Source organism: Hyaena hyaena, unplaced genomic scaffold, assembly GCF_003009895.1.
Source record: "Hyaena hyaena isolate Hyena2069 unplaced genomic scaffold, ASM300989v1 scaffold_177, whole genome shotgun sequence".
Taxonomy (NCBI): Eukaryota; Metazoa; Chordata; class Mammalia; order Carnivora; family Hyaenidae; genus Hyaena; species Hyaena hyaena.
Window position 1 is genome coordinate 820923 of NW_024080810.1, and position 19224 is coordinate 840146.

The window sequence follows — 19224 nt, forward strand, 5'->3', positions numbered from 1 at the left end:
TCAAGAATAAAGTTAAAAGAATGGTAGTTTAACTCAAACAAAAACTGGGAAACTGAACAAGTAGACTCCTTCTCAAAGAAGACTAAAAACTGTGATTTGAGCTGGAAACAAATACAGAATCCCAAAGGATTATGGGAGATACGGGAGGAGGGGGGAATGAACAACAAAAATGTGAAACATGCAGATAAATCTAAATGAATATTACCCGTGTAAAATAATAATAAAAACCTTTTAAAATAGAAAGTTATATTTAAAGTACAATTGCATTTATGTACTTATTTTTAAAGTTTTTCCATAGAAAGAGAGAGAGAGAGAGAGTGCACACACACTGGTAGGGGAAGGGCAGAGAGGGAAACAGAGAATCCCAATTGGCCTCCACACTCCATGCTGAGCCTGATGCAGGACTCAATCTCACAACCATGAGATCATGACCTGAGCCAAAATCAAGAGTCAGATCCTTAACTGACTGAGCCATGCAGGCACCCAAAATAGAATTTTATTTAATGTACAAAATTATAATACATCCAAAATATCTAAGAATGGAGGTCGTAAATAGACTTAAAGTATCCTAAAGTTTTTGCCCAAAGTTTTGCCTACTGTCTAAGAGTAGGGTATAAGTATTAATAATACACTTTCATAAAGCAAGTAGGATTTTTTTTTTTAATTTTAAGGTAGTAAATCAAAAGAATAACAAAATTGTATACAAATTCTTTACAAAGAATTTTTTTAAATGGAATCATAAAAATCTCCAATCAGGGACATTGGGTGGTTCAGTAGGTTAAGCATCAGACTTAGACTCAGGTCATGATCTCACAATTCGTGAGTTTGAGTCTCGGGTCGGGCTCTGTGCTGACAGCTCAGAGCCTGGAGCCTGCTTCAAATTCTGTGTATCCTTCGCTCTGCCCCTCCCCTGTTCATGCTCTCTTTCCTTCTCTCAAAGAATAAATAAATATTTTTAAAAATATTTTGATAAAAATAATATCCAATAATTTTGAAAAAAGGTAAGGAAAGAGAGAAAAAGGAACACAGAGTTAGTAGAACAAATTACAAATATATAGGAAGATACTGATTTAGCCCCAAATAAATCGGCAACTACATTAAATTTAGATGAACTAAATGCTGCAATTTAAAGCCCAAATTATCATATTGGGCTTTTAAAAATAAAGAGTCATATGCTATTTATAAGAAATGTATCTAAAACCTAAGGATATAGAAAGGCTGAAAGCAAGGAATTAAAATAGATATAACTTGCAAACATGAATCAAAGTAGATGTAGCTGATAAAGCCACATTAATATAAGAAAATACAACTTTAAAGCATAAAGCTTATTAGCCATAATTCAGAATGCATACCCATGGAGCCTAGACATCAAAATTTTAAGAAGCACCACTAATGATTCCCATGCACTCTAACATGTATATGATAAGGATATATTTTCTAAGGATTATGATCTGGAAGCCACAGAGGAGTAAGTAGCAAATTCATTAAACCAGGGTTTCCAAATCAAGACACCGACATTTTAGAGCAGATAGTACTTTGTTCCAGGGGATCGCCCTGTATATGATAGAATGTTTAGCAGGATCTCTGGCCTCTACCCACTAGATGCTAATAGAACCATCACAGTTCCTCAGTTGTGACAACCAAAAACATCTCCAGATATTGCCAAATGTCCCTGAAGGGCAAAATCCTCTCTGGTTGAAAATTACTGCCTTCGACCAACTTTTTGGTTACTCATTCTCACAAATAAGTTTTGATCTTTTGGGCAAAATAAAACAGATATGTTTGTTAGGTAAAGTCCATATCCACCCAACCCATCCATCTATCCATTTATCAAGTATTTACTGGGCATCTAATTTGCATTAGAGGCATTGTTCTAGGTGTTGGGAATCCATTAGTGAAAAGACACAAAAATCCCTGCTTTCATTTGGGAGATAGGGGGTGAGGAAAAAGTCATCATCTAAATAAAAATCAATGCTTAAATAGGCTGCATTACTAAATTTCAATCAAGGCCTGTCTTTAAAAGTTTTCTCATTTTTTATTACCCCTTGAAAAGTACTAGCCCTCATTTTGAAATCATGTAAACTCAGCTTTTATCACAAGGCAGAAAAAAATACTACCTCTGACTCTGACTCTATGAGCAAATAACCCTATGCTCCCTTTCCCTCAACACATAAAGTGAGTGTTACTTAAATTGCGGGGTCTCCATTTTGAAGACAAAACAGCATCCCTTTTGTCTCCTCAATGTCTTTAGCTACTTGGCTAGAACAATAAAATTTCCAAGAGTAACCAGTGAGAGTTAAACCTTGTCAACCAGCACCCCTCCATGTGGAACGGGATACTCTGTAGCACTTACAGGCATCCAAGAACAGCCTGTCTCGAGTTCTGATACAAGCACATACAGAAGTATAAAGGCAGAACTCAGGTTATTTACTTTAGCTAAGCAGGGAATATCAGTTATACCTGTAACTTAATTGAGCCCTCAATTTTTTGAGCCAGAGTTTTCACAAAATCCTCACTGCTTCCAGGGCAATATTTTATGAATTTTCTCTAAGCTTTTCATTTCAAAAAGTCTATCTCATGAAATTTTAGAATTAGAATGGTGAAAGAAGCAATCACATATAATTTGACACCCTTCTCGTTGCCTCCCCCCATATAAGAAAGAGCAGAAAACATGATCTCATTCTCATAAAAGTAGTGACAGGCAAGGCATTTAGTCAAGTTTTGGAACTCACTAATTCTCTATTAGCTAAGCTTACATCACTTATATAAAACCACAGAGGCCACAAGGGGTTTTCATTAGGCAAGCACTGGCCCGTATCCCATTCTTTTAAAGGTCACTAAATGTTGTTTTAAATGTATATCTCCTAATAAACTGAACCACTGCAGGCAGCACCAACAACCAAAGAAAATATACTATTTTCACATTAAGGTCGAATTTTAGAGAGGATTTAGTGAGCGTCAAGGACGGGTTGTAGCTTTCCTTAATATTCAACAAAGACAGAAAATAAACTATAGATACGGCAACAAGAACGAAGTCGATCTCTAATGTTGCTATTCAAGAGACAGAAAAGCAAAGAGGACGAGCAGATGACTAGAATTTCTCACGGGTTACTGGAACAAGGTGGATACCTCAGACCAAAACACTAGATGGTGGAGACATTTGGAGGTGTCCTTTTTTTTTATTTTTTATATAGTTTATTTACTTTTGAGACAGAGAGAACAGAACATGAGTGGGGGAGGGTCAGAGAGAGAGGAAGATACAGAATCCGAAACAGGCTCCAGGCTCCCAGCTAGCTGTCAGCACAGAGCCCGACGCTGGGCTCGAACCCACGAACCGCGAGATAAACACAGCTGCATGGATATTTCCTGCCTATCAGTTTTAAACTTTTAGGCTATTTTCTAATCATCTTGCAACAGAATTTCAAAAGTTTGGATAGAAGTAAACATCACGATTTCATTTTCCCAAGCATCTCCTTTCCCAGGATTGCACAGCACTTTTGGCCACTCAAGGACATTTTTGGTCATGGACATTTTGAAATTTTATAGAACCATTCTCCAGGTGTTCGGTAAGTTTCACAGCAATATTTCTCTTTATCCAAAGCTAAATGGCCTCCTTATGTTTAGTCCACATATTTGTATGCAGTTGCTCCTATACAGAAATCATTCTACGGAAGGCAGGTAGTCTCATTGTAAATGATGAGAGTCGTTCAAAAATAACATGGCTTTCTTCACTTGACTTTGAATTAAGCACAGAAAAGTAGGGGCATCTGGGTGGCTCAGTTGGTTAAGGGTCTGACTTCTGCTCTTGTCATGATCTCATTGTTTGTGGGTTCGAGCCCCACGTCGGGCTCTGTGATGACAGCCAGCTCAGAGCCTGGGGCCTCTTTCAGATCCTGTGTGTGTGTGTGTCACTCTCTCTGACCCTCCCCTGCTCATGCTGTCTCTCTCTCTCAGAAATAAATAAACAACATTTAAAAAATTTTTTAAAAAGAAAAGTAAAATAAAAGATGCTGGGAGCATTTGTGAACTATTTAGGCTTTATGGATTAAACCAATGTGAGGCTGAAGTGACACTAAGTCAGGATCGGTGCCGTGCTAGATGTAAGGCAAGTATCTGGCACCAAGGACACCATAGCAAGATATGCTGAGACTGGCATGGGTCAAAATCAATCAGCATTGGCTATAAATAGAGAAACTTTTTTCTTTTTTGAGAGAGAGAGAGAGCTGGGGAGGGCAGAGAGAGAATCCCAAGCAGGCTCCAGGCTCAGCGTGGCGCCTGATGTGAGAGCTCCATCAGGGACCTCCATCATGACCTGACCCAAAATCAAGAGCAGGACGCTTAACCGACTGAGCCACCCAGACACCCACAGAGATACCATTTTAAGCTAAAAGTATTCGAGGAAAGAAAAGACATCAGGATAAGTAATAGGCAACAATTTGAGAAAAGGGTTTAAAAAAAAAGGGAGTTCAGCAATGGGGGGTCCTATTTTTAGAATAATCTGGTGTGACGATCAGAAAGCAAGTGAGCCAAGAGATAGGGTGTGAAAGGATGAGACAGAAATAAACAGAATCACAGGTGAGGTACCAGGGAAAGAAGGACTGTCTTCAGGGAAATTATCTGTGGGTTCTGTTTTAGTGTTTAACCAAGGTAGGTCAGAAGACTATAAATGGGTCTACAGAGGAAAATAACTTGGAACAGCTATTTGTGTAAAGAACACATGGAGAACAAGCAGCAAAGTAAACTGCTAATAAACTGTATGCCCCTAGTATACCTGCGCATACAGATCAGCCAAAACTCTACTATTTGCAATAGTTAAAATTATTCAGGTGTGGGTAGGGATGCCTAGGCGGCTCAGTAGGCTAAGTGTCTGATTTCAGCTCTGGTCATGAGTTTGAGCCCCACATCGAGCTCTGTGCTGACAGCTTTGGTTTCTGTGCCTCCCTCTCTCCCTGCCCCTGCCCTGCTTGGTGAGCACTTGTGTGCGCGCGCTCTCTCTCTCTCTTTCAAAAGTAAACATTAATTTTTTTTAATTAATAAGCAAATAAAATAAAGGCTTGCAAAAATGTCTCTTTATTTGGGATGGATTCAGTGGCATGTAGCTCAGACCAAACTTTAAAATGAAAAGAAATTAACATTTACTATCTATCATGTGCCAAGCACTAGTAAAAGATTTATATGAATTATCTCATTTAATCATTTACTCTTTCTATATTTGCTGCACACCAAGTTCTGTGTCAGCTCCTTCCCCAACAATGTTGTAAGTGTTATTAATATCCCCAACTTCCATAGGGAAAAAAAAAACGTAACACAAAGCGACTGAGTTATGTGCTCAAGGTCACACAACTGGTAAGATGCTAATTTAGGCATACTTAATTTCTGTTTAGGAATGGTGGATTCGAATAGTCTCTTTGCCATTCAGATGATTTGTGTTTCTGGGAAAGTTACTTACATTTTTTTTTCTCCTATGTTTCTCATACTGTGAAAGGGGAAAGTGTTTGTACTGTTCTCAAATGTTCTCAAATTTGATTTATGATGACTGAAGAATTCTTGAAGGAAAAAAAGGGGGCACTGATAAACTGGAATAGGTGCTATAACTGTTATCCATCCCATAAATAGTCCAAGCATATTTTTCTCATGACAACACCGCTGTATGAGGCTCTTTCTCCTTGTATTTTTTTTCTTATAAAAACACTGTATGTCTACAGACTTTAGGGATATACAAATACTCAAGATTCTTAACTCTACCACAGAATCTGTTTATGGAGACCACAGCTTCAAATGAATGTTAATATGATGAATTTGAAACTGAAAGCAATCAGCCACTGTGGAAAATGTAGCATTGGCTATGGTTTACATCTTTTAAGGCATATTTGTTCAATGTCTATGCTCAGCAAAGCACCTTCCCATAAATTTCATATTTATATGTGTCCTTGTTAATATTTTAGCCTCACTTCCAAATACAACCACCGGATGTAAATAGGAAACTTTATAAAAACAAACCTCAGAAACAATTAAAAGTTACATCATGATGATGTGACCAAACTCTCTCCAAAAATAAAATTTAGTGTTTAAAGTCACGTGCTAATAATCTCATCGATATGTAGGTTGGCTGATGAATAAACATTTAGGAAGTTATATCAATGGCATACATGCTCCAAATACATCCATGGAGTAGCTGAAGAGAGGTAAGTAACATACAAAACTCAGCTTCCAACTTTATAGGCATTCCTTGTGTTTTCCAGAATATATAACACTGGCATGTTCCTTGAGTATCATTTTAATTGAGGGCACAGGGAAACTCTCAGACCCCAAAGTCCCAGCGAGATGAAAGAAATGTCTCGTTTATTTGTGTAGCATAACAGAGACTGCCCTGCCTGTCACTCCTGCGACAAAGAATTTATTCCTCAGAATTTCTTTCCTTTTTTTTTTTTCCCTCAGAGCCAGCATTCTAATATGTGAAAAGCCCTGGGCTTGTAGCTGAAAATCTGGAGTGCAAGTTCAAACTCTCACACTGCTCTATACTTCAGGCCAGTGGTCCTCCAGGTGTGGTCTCCAGACTTTCATCAATATTACCTGAGAACCTATCAGGAATGCAAATTATTGGGCTCCCCAACCTACTGAATCAGAAACTCGACAGGTATGGCCCAGCCCTCTGCCTTTTCACAAGTCACCCAGGGACTCTGATGCCCTCTCAAGTCTAAGGGCAACTGGGGAAGGCAAATTCTCTGGAGTCTCAGTGCTGAACAGGAAAAATAATACCAGATGTGTCTTCTTCCATGAGCTATTCAATATCAAATTGTTACAAATATCTGATAACATACAAAACTGCTTTGCAAATCTGCAAATTACTAACAATTGCAAAGAACTGTTTTAGAAATATAAGTTTTAGCACCACTTCTCAGTCTGAAAAGTACAGTCATGATAGTTCAGGCAGTTAGAACACTAACAGAGGATTCTGATCAAGAGTGTTACAGAAGTGTGAAGTTTTCTGTTAAGTCTACAAATGTTTTATAGATGATATTTTATTACAAACTGCACATCACAGACAAATGTCATGATGCCCCCTGGTGATAATCATTAAAACTTTTTCTCAGTTTTATCAGGTAAACTTTTTCTTCAAGTAAATGCGGTTTAAAAACTAACTGGGCTCTTAAGGGAGAGAGGAGCTGGAGAAAGATCACTGACTAAAAGATTTTTTTTAATTTTAAAATATTTGTTTCAAGGGCGCCTGGGTGGCTTAGTCGGTTAAGCGTCTGACTTTCGCTTAGGTCATGATCTCGCGGTTCGTGGGTTCGAGCCCCGCGTCGGGCTCTGTGCGGACTGCCAGCTCAGAGCCTGGAGCTTGCTTCAGATTCCGTATCTCCCTCTCTCTCTGACCCTCCCCTGCTCACGCTGTCTCTCTCTCTCTCCTAGAAATAAATAAAAAACATTTAAAAAATAAAATATTTGTTTCAAGGGAACTAAAATGCTCAGTAATTTAATTAGCTTACAGTCTAACGGCAAGACAGACTTGGAAAAAATTACTCTACTATGTGGTATAAACTGTAATGGAACCATTGAAGAGATGGCATCAGAAGTCTACTTTGGAAAACAGGGAAGGCATCACAGGAAAGAAAGAGAGTTGACCTAAGACTCGCAGGATGATAAAACTTGGTAACATTTACCCGGTCCATATTAACAACATCCTGTTGTTATTTTTGAAAAACAACTGTGTATTTTTGAAAGACAGTTTGGCGATTCCTACAGAGGGCACTTGTGAGGAGCACCTGGTGTTGTATGGAGGTGTTAAATCACTACACTGTACACCTGAAATTAATGTTACACTGTTAACTAACTGGAATTTAAACAAAATCTTTTTAAAAAAGGAGTAAACATGTAATTACCATACGATTCAGCAATTCTACTTCTAGGTATATATCCAAAAGAAATGAAAATAGAAAATCAAATATATATTTGTATGTTTATGCTCATAGCAGCATTATTCTCAATAGCTAAAAGGTGAAGCAATACAAGCGTCCACTGATAGATGAATAAATAAACAAAATGTCACATATTACACATTTGATGGAATATTGTTCAGCCTTAAAAAAGGAAGGAAAATCTGACAAAGGCTATAACAGAGATGAAGTCTGAAGACATGTTAAGAGTGAAATACGGTCACAAGAGGACGAATTATGATACGTTCATATGATGCATATTGTTCTTAAATGAGGTTCCCAGAGTTGTCAGATATGTAGAGACAGAAAGTAGAATGGCGGCCGCCAGGGGGTGAGGGAGGCGGGGCTGGGGAGGCTGTGTGTAAGGGGAATGCAGTTTTAGTTGGAGGTGATAAAAACACTTCTGGAGGTAGATGCTGATGGTTATACAACTGCCAGGGAACTGTGTACTTAAAAATGGGTAAAATGATAAATTTTATGTTAATGTATAATTTTACACAACAGAAACTACATTTTTTTCTAAAATAGACTTTATACTCATTTTTCATACTTGAGTCACCTTTACTACAAAAGAAAATTGCTCTAAGGGTAAAAAGCACTGAAATCTCAATTTGGATTTAATCAATGAGAATAAGTATTAAATAGATCAAAAACTATTTATTGTATACCTTCTGGATTGATGGGCTTCTAACCATTACCTTGCATGCAGAATTACACTTGCTTAGATGGAAAATGTGATCTGAAAAACTGCCATTTCTTTCCCAAAATTCAAAAATTGCCAAGGCCAACTAATTCTCCATTCTTTGAAATATAGGAAAGTCAAAATTCATTTACAAATAGGAAAAATGCATTTTTCATTATTTATGGCTCAAAAATAACTAACAAAAGTGTCATCATGGGTTAATTATAAGGGATAACAATTTATGTCTTGGAAAGTCATATTTTCAAAAAGTGTGAGATGACTAAAAGCAGTATATATAATAACAAAAATACTTAACCATAACTAATATAGTAAAATATTTATGATAACAATCAGAGTTCACTTAGTTCAAACAATTTCAGTACGCAGAGAACACAGAAGAAGGAATGGGAGAGAACAGGTTTTGAACTTCTAGAACAAAGCAAATCTTTGAGTCATTTGTATAATCCAAGGTTCCAATTACTACAGGTTTTACGACTGTGCATATTTCTCTAATCTCAATAGCATAAACGAAGTCATGTTTCAGTTATAATAGAAGTAGGCTCTACTTACTCCTGATGGAAATGTCCGAATAATATTTCCAGCTATGTCTAGGATTCTTAGGTTTTTAAGACTACAAACTCCCTGTGTCAGAAAATAAGAAAGAGAGATATTTAAAAATCTAATATGTAGAATCATAAATATTTCTTCTAAATTCTAACTTGATGTGATTGACCATCCTTCCTAATTACCTGATCAGTTTTTCAGTACACCCTCCCTAAGGAGTGACTGTGTCCTGGGGTGCCAGATTCTCTAAGGTCTCCATTTCCTCTGACCATTCCAGGATAACATAACATGGTGGCCAAAAGTTAGACTATCTGTAGGCTTAGATCTCACCTCTAACACTATGTAATTAGAGGCAAATGTCTCAACCTTTTTGTACTTCATTTTCTCCATTTGTAAAATGAAAGTGATAATGGAAGCCCTTACTTTGATACGGTTGTTGAATGGATTAAATAAGTTACTAATCAGAAAGTGCTTACTGAAAGACCTCATAGTGAGAACTCAGTAGACATTACTAAAATTAAAATAGAAAGAACCTTAGAGAAACAGATGTAAAAGGAATCAACAATTCCGAAGGCATTTATTTCACGTATACCTTTTGCTTAGCTCTGTGCTAACTAAATCCTTTCCTCATAAATAAATAAATATATAAAACCTCTTAGTGTCTCTATCTACATATCCAATGTGACTGAATGGGCATACACATTCACACACATGTACAGACATACACATAATTTATAATGTACCAGAAAATGATTCATAATTTTTTCATTATCAAAACAAATGAATATTTTCTATAATGCCTTATCATGTATAATGCAGACTGAAAAGCACAATGAAAGACTGAATCATATTAAATGTACAAGGACATAAACAATCATAGGCATTCGTTACATAGTAACTTAGGACAGGACTTACTAGCATTTACAATTTTAAAGTCCAAACTCCTCAGGATTTTTTTAAGAACTGTAGTAAGAGTAATGATGAGAAGTACAAACTTTTAAGTCAGACAGACATGGATTTAAGCCCCTTCTCTGACCTTTACAACTGTGTTTAAGTCACATAACCTCTGTTCCTTATTTTAGAGTGCTCTTCTTAAGAACACTTAATGTTAATGTATAATTAACAATTATACATTCTTCTTAAGAAGAGCAACATACCATAGTTATTAACACTAAATAATATAACACTTCATGACAATGATCCTGTTACTACTGTGATTATTCTCCCCTCAAATAAAGGAGTTATACTTTTAATAGATTTACTTAGTAATTTCAAGAAATATTCTTACTTATTTACAAAAGTTAGGATTCTTAAGGAATTTAAGAAAACATTTATTAAATTTTTTTAAGTTTATTTATTCACTTTAAGAGACATAAAGAGAGCATAAGTGGAGGAAGGGCAGAGAGAGAGGGAGAGAGAGAAGCCCAAGCAGGCTCTGCACTGCCATCACAGAACCTGACACGGGGCTTGAACTCATGAAACCACAAGATCATGACCTGAGCTGAAATCAAAAGTCAGATGCTTAACCAAGTGAGCCACCCAGGCACCCAGAGAATAAAATTTTTGAAAAATACTTATTTACAGCCTACGCCTTGCTATATTTTCACATATCACGTTACAGTGTGCACAGAAGTTTTGAAGGGAATGTTATCCTCTTGAGAGAAAAATGAAACAGTAGGAATGGATCTACTTTTTGTGTTCCTCAATTTACTATATGACGTGCATTCCCGTCTATCAAGTTCATTTTAATTTGCATAGGGAAGCAAAGTAAACCCACTGACAGGTTCCCAGCAAGAAACAGTACTCTCAAACTGGGAAATTTGAGGAGTTTAATAAAGCCACCATATATAAAAGTTTGACAAGGTTCCAACAGAGTTCCCCCAAACAGCGGGTAGTTCTTCACTGCCACAGGCCTGAAGAGCCAAGGGGAGGTAGTAACGGTCCCCATGATGATCAACTAATATTAACTACGGTCTTCCAGAAATGTGTGCAGGCAACTTACAACATCCTATCAGGAAGAGTACCAGGGGAATACCATCTGGAACTCACTCTCCTCCTGCCCTCATCCAAGAGGAAGTCAGAGGACAAGGACCTTCCTGATGCCCATGCAGGTCAGTCTCCTAGGCCCAGAACAGGTTGGAAAAGGATGAAGTGTAGCTATGTAGGAAAAATGGAAAATAGATAGCACATATTCCAAAACCAAAGTGCACTTACATATTATGCCATACACAAGGTTGCCAGATAAAATACAAGAAGTCCACTTAAATATAAATTTCAGAGAACAATTTTGTTTAGTATAAGTATGCCCCATGCAATATTTGGAACATATTTATACTAAAATAATTATTCATTCCTTATCTGAAATTCAAATTTAAGTGAGCATCCAGTATTCTTGTTTATTAAATTTGGCATACCTACTATGTGGAATAATTCAAGCTATTACCCTCCTATGTCATAGGACTTTAGGAACTATGTCTAATTGAAGGGAAAGCAAATATTTGATGGCTTATATTCAGATGTTCAAATCTATTCCATAACCACTCCCTATCATGTTACAATGAATTATTACCCAAGAAAATTTGGTTCCATGTTTTGCTTACCTTTGGCAGAACTTCAATGTTGTTCCTGACCAGAAGAAACTTCTGGAGCTTCCTCAAGAACTTAATCTCTTCAGGTATACAACTGAGCTGATTGTAGTTAAGGTGAAGTTCAAAAAGATTCTTAAGAAAACAAAGTTCTTTAGGAATGCTGGCTAGCTGATTATGATTTATACTCAAATATTTAAGGCTTTTTAATCTAAAAAAAAGGATATGAATGACATTCATGAGAATAAGAAAGTCAGTTGGGCGTATCACTTATCAGAAGTCATGTGTCAATTCATTTTTTTTTGTTGCTCACCTGAGCCTTACTTTAGTCACAGGTTCACAACTATTATAAATACTTTGAGTATAAAAAAATTTTTAACTTTTTTTTTTTAATATTTTTATTTCTAGGAGCTAGAAAGAGAGAGACAGCGTGAGCAGGGGAGGGTCAGAGAGAGAGGGAGACACAGACTCTGAAATAGGCTCCAGGCTCTGAGCTGGCAGTCATCACAGAGCCCAACGCGGGGCTTGAACCCACGAACCGCGAGATCATGACCTAAGAGAAAGTCGGACACTTAACCGACTAAGCCACCCAGGCGCCCCCAAAATTTTTAACTTTTAAAGCTATTTTATAATCAGATAGCTTGTGTTAAAAGTATTTTTTTAGTGCTTATTTACGAGAGAGTGCGAGCAGGGGAGAAGCAGGGGATTGGGGGTGCAGAGGATCTGAAGCAAGCTCTGCACTGACAGCAGAGAGCCTGATGCAGGGCTCAAACTCATAAACCTTGAGATCATGACCTGAGTGGAAACCTGACACTCCACTGAAAGAGACATGAAGGCACCCCTCATGTTAAAAGTATTTTATGTAATCAAAGCCTAGATTTAAAAAAGAGAAAACTCTATTTTCATTCTTTGTATATATATATAATGGCTATAAGGAAGAGGAAGCCAGAGGACAAAGGAAGACATACATATACACAAATATACATAATATTTACATGGATATAAATGGATAGAGGTATAGATATCAATATAGGTACAGATTAAATATCCTGCATCAAACAGATATAAGAACTCCTAGTTGCTATGAAAGATGCAAAGATGAATCAACCACACATTCTGCCTTTAAATATATCATGGTCTAGAAGGAGATATTAGATAGAGCCATAAAATGAAGATAGAAAATGCCATCAGACCTGGAGACAGGGATTAAAGAAATTTTAGTTTCTAATTGCAGGTATGGTATGTGAGGTATATCACAAGCATTTTGGAAGAATAAACATTTTGAACTTGGCTTTGAATAACAGAACTTGGAAAATCAGGGCAATGGGGGGCACAATAAGCTGAGAAAATATTAATATTCTGAATAAAGGAGAAAGACATTAGTAATGTTGGGCACCAACTATGCACCTATGCATTAAATTTAATTATCAGTACAACCCTAAGATTTGAATTATTACCCTTAATTTAGAAATGAGGAAAATAAAGGCAGTAAATAACTTGACCAAATTACTCACCCAGTAGACAACAGTGTCAAGATTTAAATGCAGATGTGTCTGCTTGCAAAACTAAGAATGATATAACAATCTCAAGGACAAATGTGTTAACATTAAAGTAATAACAGAATGAGATGATGTTTTTTAGACTATTAAAAAGGGGGGTCTACGGGTAAGGAAGTCATCAGTACAGGTGAAGGGGACTAGAGGAAAACTATAAACTTGACAATGGAAGCCATGTGAATAGATGAGAATGACAAGAAAAACAACAAAAAGGGCAGGAGAGAAGCCAGTAGGAAAGATTCTTGAGAAATGTGAACTTCTGACAAACAAACCGTGAACAAAGAAACAGGAGATGAATCAGGTTAACAAGGAATTTAAAGGTATGGGAGGAGAGTATTTCAAATTAAAGAGATGATCAACACTTTAAATGTTAAAGATAGGAGGGGTGTCTGGGTGGCCCAGTTGGTTGAGTATCCAACTTTGGGTCAGGTCATGATCTCACAGCTCATGGGTTCGATACCCATATGGGGCTCTGTGCTGACAGCTCAGAGCCTAGAGTCTGCTTCAGATTCTGTGTCTCCCTCTCTCTCTTTCTCCGTACCTCCCCTGCTTGGGCACTATCTTTCTCTCTCAAATATAAATAAACATTTTTTTTAAATGTTTGTAATGTTAAAGAGGAAAAACAAACAAACCTACTAGAACCAAAAGCGGGGTCATAGACTACAAAGTCGCTATTGAAAAATCTATTGGATTTCTATACTGTAAACACAAACAATTAGAAAATAATAGTTCTAAAAACTCCATTTACAGTAACATCAAAGAAAGAAAACAGCTGTAAAATATTTAGGAATACATATAACAAAGGATATGAGAGACTTCTATACTAACAACTGTAAATCATGATAGTAAATTTCAGAGAGCTCTAAAGAAAAGTAGATATATCTTCTTCATTTATAAAAAGAAATGAATTGCTAAGATACCAATTCTCCCCCAAATCAATCTACGGTTCAACTCAGCCAAATAAATATCTTAACAGTTTCTTTCTGTAAAATTTGACACTCAATTTTAAAATTTATATGGATATTCAAAGTACCTAGCGTGGCCAAAAACTATTATAAAAAAGACAAAGTCAAGAGACGCCTGGTGGCTTAGTCAGTTAAGCACCTGACTCTTGAATCTGGCTCAGGTCATAATCCCAGGGTTGTGAAACTGAGCCCCACACTGGGCTCTGTACTGACAGTAGAGAGCCTACTTGGGATTCTCTCTCCTCATCTCTCTCTGCACCACCCCCACTCATGCTCTCTCTCTTTCTCAAAATAAATAAATAACCAAAAAATTAAAAATGTTTTCTTTAAGAAAAAAACCTCTGTGTTTCAGTTGCCTGGTTCTCTTATTTTATCTCATACTATATAAGATGTCAGCTGTAACTGACTCTTGGTAATGTCTCTTTCAGTTTATAACTAAGATTTCTTTCAGTTGATAACATGATCTCAGGCTTGTGAGACCCAGCCCCAGACCAGCTCCCTGCTGGGTGTGGAGCTTGCTTCAGATTCTCTTCCACCCCCTCCCTCTACCCCTCCCCTGCTCGTGTGCTGCTCCAGTGCCCCACCCCCTCAAAAGGCAATCTTTCAACAAATGATGCTAGAGCAACTAGATAAACATGTGGGGAAAAAATTAACTTCGACCATCGCCCCACAGCACACCAGTCATTAATTTGAGATGAATCATAGGCCTAAATATAAAAACTAAAACTATAAAACTTGTAGAAGAAAATATAGGATAATGTGGGGGAAAAATGAACTTTGACTATTACCCCACACTATGCACAAACATTAATTTGTGATGAATCATTGACCTAAATATAAAAACTAAAACTATAAAGTTTGTAGAAGAAAGTATAATATCCTGATAACTTCGGGGTATGCAAATATTTCCTTAAAATGCCACAGAAAGCACTAATCTTAAAATAAAAATATTTACAAATTGGCCTGCATCAAAGTTAAAAATGTCGGTTCTTCTCTAATAATGTTAAGAAAATTAAAAGGCAAGCCACATACTAGAAAAAATATCTGCAATACATACACGTATGAAAGCACTTGTATCCAGAACACATAAAGAACTTTTTTTAATGTTTAGCTATTTATTTTGAGAGAAAGAGTGCACACATGTGCACAGGGGAGGGACAGAGAGAGAGAGAGGGAGAGAAGGAAAATCCCAAGCACCATCTGCACCGTTAGTGCACAGCCCAAGGCAGGCCTCGAACTCACTAACAATGAGTTCATTACCTGAGCCGAAATCAAGAGTAGGACACTTAATCGACTGAGCCACCCAGGTGCCCCTAAAGAACTGTTACAACTCAATTCTAAGAAAGAAAAAAACGTATTTGAAAAAACACTTGATAGCAACACTTTCACAAAAGAAGATACATAAATGGGGAATAAGAACAGAAAAGATGCTCAGCTATCATTAGACATTAGGGAAATGCAAACTAAAAATACCATGAAATGTAACTTCATACCCACTACACTGGTTAACATTTTTAAAACTGCTAAGATGTAAAATGGTACAACCACTTTGCAAAACTATTGGCAGTTCTTGATAAATTAACACATACACCTACATTTCTACTCGACAACTTTACAGCTCTACTCCTAGGAATTGAAATGAAAAATAAATTAGACATATGTCCATAAAAAGACTTGCACAAGAATATTTATAATAGCTTAATTCATTATAGCCCCAGGTGGGAAATAATCCAAATGTCTATAAACAGGAGAAAATAATTTGTGGCATAATTCACGCAATGAAATGCTACTGGGGATAAACAAAAAACAACAAACTCCTGACAAATGCAACAATAAGGTAAATCTCAAAAAAATGTATGCTCAGCAAAAGACAGGCTCAAAAGAATATATACTGTATGATTCCATTTATTTAGTTCCAGAATAAGTAAAACTGATCTGTAGACGTAGAAATCAGAATAGTAGTTGCTTATGAGAGGCAAGAATTTACTGGAAGCGTGCGTGAGGAAATTTGTAGGTTGAAGGAAATGTTCAATACCTTACTGGTGTGTATACATTTGTCAAAACTCATTGAATGGAATACTCACGATTTTTGTGTAACTTGGTATTCAGCAGATAGAAAAGGCCATTAGATCTGATTGCCCAAAGGACATTAATGAACTTTGAAAATAATATTCAGTAGAATGAAGAGGGAAAAAACAGAATTTTAAGGAGTTAAGTAGGAAATGAAAGCAATAGACAGATGGTTGTTTAAAGAACTCTCATTACGAAGGAGAGACCATGAGGGAGGAAAAATGCAAGAAGCAGACTTTGTCTTAAGATCTACTTAAGGCAAGGTAAAGAGGCTGAAAAGAAAGGAATGAAGGGAGTGCAAATGTCTCAGTAAAATAAGGTGCAAAGTCATTTGCAGAGAGGATATAGAGTCAAAAATGGACGACTCAATGTTAGAAGAGTGAAAATGTATGGAGTAGGTCCTGCGGAGAAAGAAACAAGGAATTCTCTTCACTAATCATTGTTACAATCACTGTTTTAATTGATTCTGCTCTGAATTAATATTATGGCAGTTGGCTTTTCATGTTGTCATTATTTCAAGGAACTAACCTGCACCCAGAGGCTACTTACTGTTAACTAGTTGTCACTCATTGGTTGATAAAGAGCAGAGGAGAAAACAAGGAACTGCTATTGTTGCCATTTCCAGGAGCAGGAGACCTTCCCTACTCTTCCAAGGGAAAACTACAGGAGGTGCACTTGCAGCTTCTCCCTGCCCCCTTCCTCTCCAGTGGGCTAAAGAATAACTTCACTGACTGGCAAGTTTGGAGGAAGAACTGAGCCTACTGGCTTCATCTCTTCCTTTCTCTGTCTCTTTCTTTCAGAGAGATTCTGTTCCCAGAATGCCCACATTCTCTTTTGCCTTCTGTGGCTGTGCAGCTCTGCCCCTTATAGAGTTGTTTAGGGGCTAAACTCTAACCTGTCCAGGTTTCACTCCAAGTCCATGAACCATGACTCTGTAGTTTAAGTAAGCCAACCAACAGAACGTTCCCCCTCCCAGGTTCTAAACAAATTGAGAAATGAGACATGAGGTTCAGAGAAAAGGGAATCACACATCAGCATAGAGCTTCCATGAACATTCCTACCAGCCCTCTACTGAATTAAAAAAAATTTAATGTTTTTTTAATTTATTTCTGAGAGAGAGAGACAGCATGAGCAGGGGAGGGTGAGAGAGAGAGGGAGACACAGAATCTGAAACAGGCTCCAGGCTCTGAGCTGTCAGCACAGAGCCCGACGTGGGGCTCAAACCCATAAACGGTGAGATCATGACCTGAGACAAAGTCAGACACTTAACTGACTGAGCCACCTAGGCATCCCAACCTTCCACTGAATTAAACATACCTACCCAGTGACAGCCTTTCCTGCTAAGGCAGCTGCTTACTTCATGGCAGAGTAAAAAGAGAATGCAGAGCCATGTGTGCTCAGGGCTTTTCCCAAATCCACCACTAAATCAAGGAATGAATGGGAAGAACAGAAAGAAAAAGAACAACCAATAACAATAAAAGCTAGCATACACAAAGCAATTCATTATGTCCCAGACTCAACTCTAACTAACTCAACTCTATCTTTTTATTAATTAGTGAACGTAACTGCCAAAACTACCTTATGAATAGGCGCTACTATTGTTCTCTTGTTTCAGTTGAAGACACTAAGTCATGGGAAGGGGAAGAAACTTTCCCAAGGCCAGAAAACAGAAATACTGCTTGAGGACATGACCAATCAGCTTAATAAAGGATACAGCCAGAATACAGACAATCCAGAATTATCTATAAAATAGCATTGATCCTATATATTTGTAATCCTACTTTTTCCAGTGAGAGCTTTTATTTCATTTTCCAACATATCCCTGTAGATTTATAGTTTTTTGAATATTACACTTAGTACTCCAAACAGAGCTAAGCTTACTGAATTGTGAACTCATAACATGTTATTGCTGCAAAGGTTTTAACTTTTATATACTCAAATTTTTTCCTTTAGAAGTTAGAAAGCTAAGGTGCAGCTGAATTACTTGCCCAAAGTCATAAGGCTAGTTGCACAAAGATATGACCTAGTTCACCAGATCTTCCCTTTCTTCGTTACAGCATTGACACACAAATCCATTGAGAAGCTGAATAAATGAAGGAGCAAGCAGACAACTATTGACATTTTCATTATTAGAAATATTCCTTTTCTTTAGAAAATAGAACAGTTAAATTTTTTCCCAGTTACTCTGATTCCAAACATGACTTTCTCTGTGAAAATCTCTCTGGAAAGCATAATAGATGGGCTAGAGGTATAGACAAGTGAATTGGAATAGACTTTAGGTGTTGCAAAAATCCCTTGGTTAAGGACTGTTCATAGTTTTGTATCCTTTAAAAATCTGGATGCTCTTATGTTGTAACACATCTGTTTCTATTCAACAGGCAATAAAGGGAATCTCCAAAGTCAAGTAAACTCAAGTAGGGTTTTCTCTCCATCTGTCAGAGGAAAAGCCCAAGAGAGCATTTTGCCTGCAGGAGGACCAGGCCCGCAGCTGGCTCCAGAAAGCCACTGTAACGGCAGCCCATCTGTGCAGACACGCAGGATAAGATGTGCAGCATTTTGTTGTTGTTAATGATAATAAAATGTGGGATTTTTTACATGAAAATGAGATCTTGATTTTCAACACTTTGCTCTTATATTACCTTTCCTATCAAGCTGAACACGTTTTCCAATACTTACATGACGTAAAATTTCACATCCCCAATCCTGTATCAGGGCAAACTCCAAGAGCCCCAGAGTTAGGAAATCAAGATCACAATCAACTTCAGAACTTTGCTTCAAACCCCCACTTTTACACCAAGACCACCAACTTATGCTATTTCTGATTTCCCTCAAGTGTTTAAAGAATCATCTGCTAAACATCAGCGG

At 37.2% G+C, this 19224-nt stretch overlaps 1 protein-coding gene across 1 annotated transcript in view; it reads right to left on the reverse strand.

The window, feature by feature from the left end:
- LRRC69 (leucine rich repeat containing 69) overlaps positions 1–19224 on the reverse strand; it is an 82754-nt gene that overhangs the window by 41018 nt on the left and 22512 nt on the right. Inside the window, exons 4-5 of the mRNA XM_039240588.1 lie at positions 11784–11979; positions 9190–9261 (exon numbers count right to left, since the gene is read on the reverse strand). Of these exons, the coding sequence (XP_039096519.1) occupies positions 9190–9261; positions 11784–11979 (268 nt within the window). The remainder of the gene's footprint in view (positions 1–9189; positions 9262–11783; positions 11980–19224) is intronic.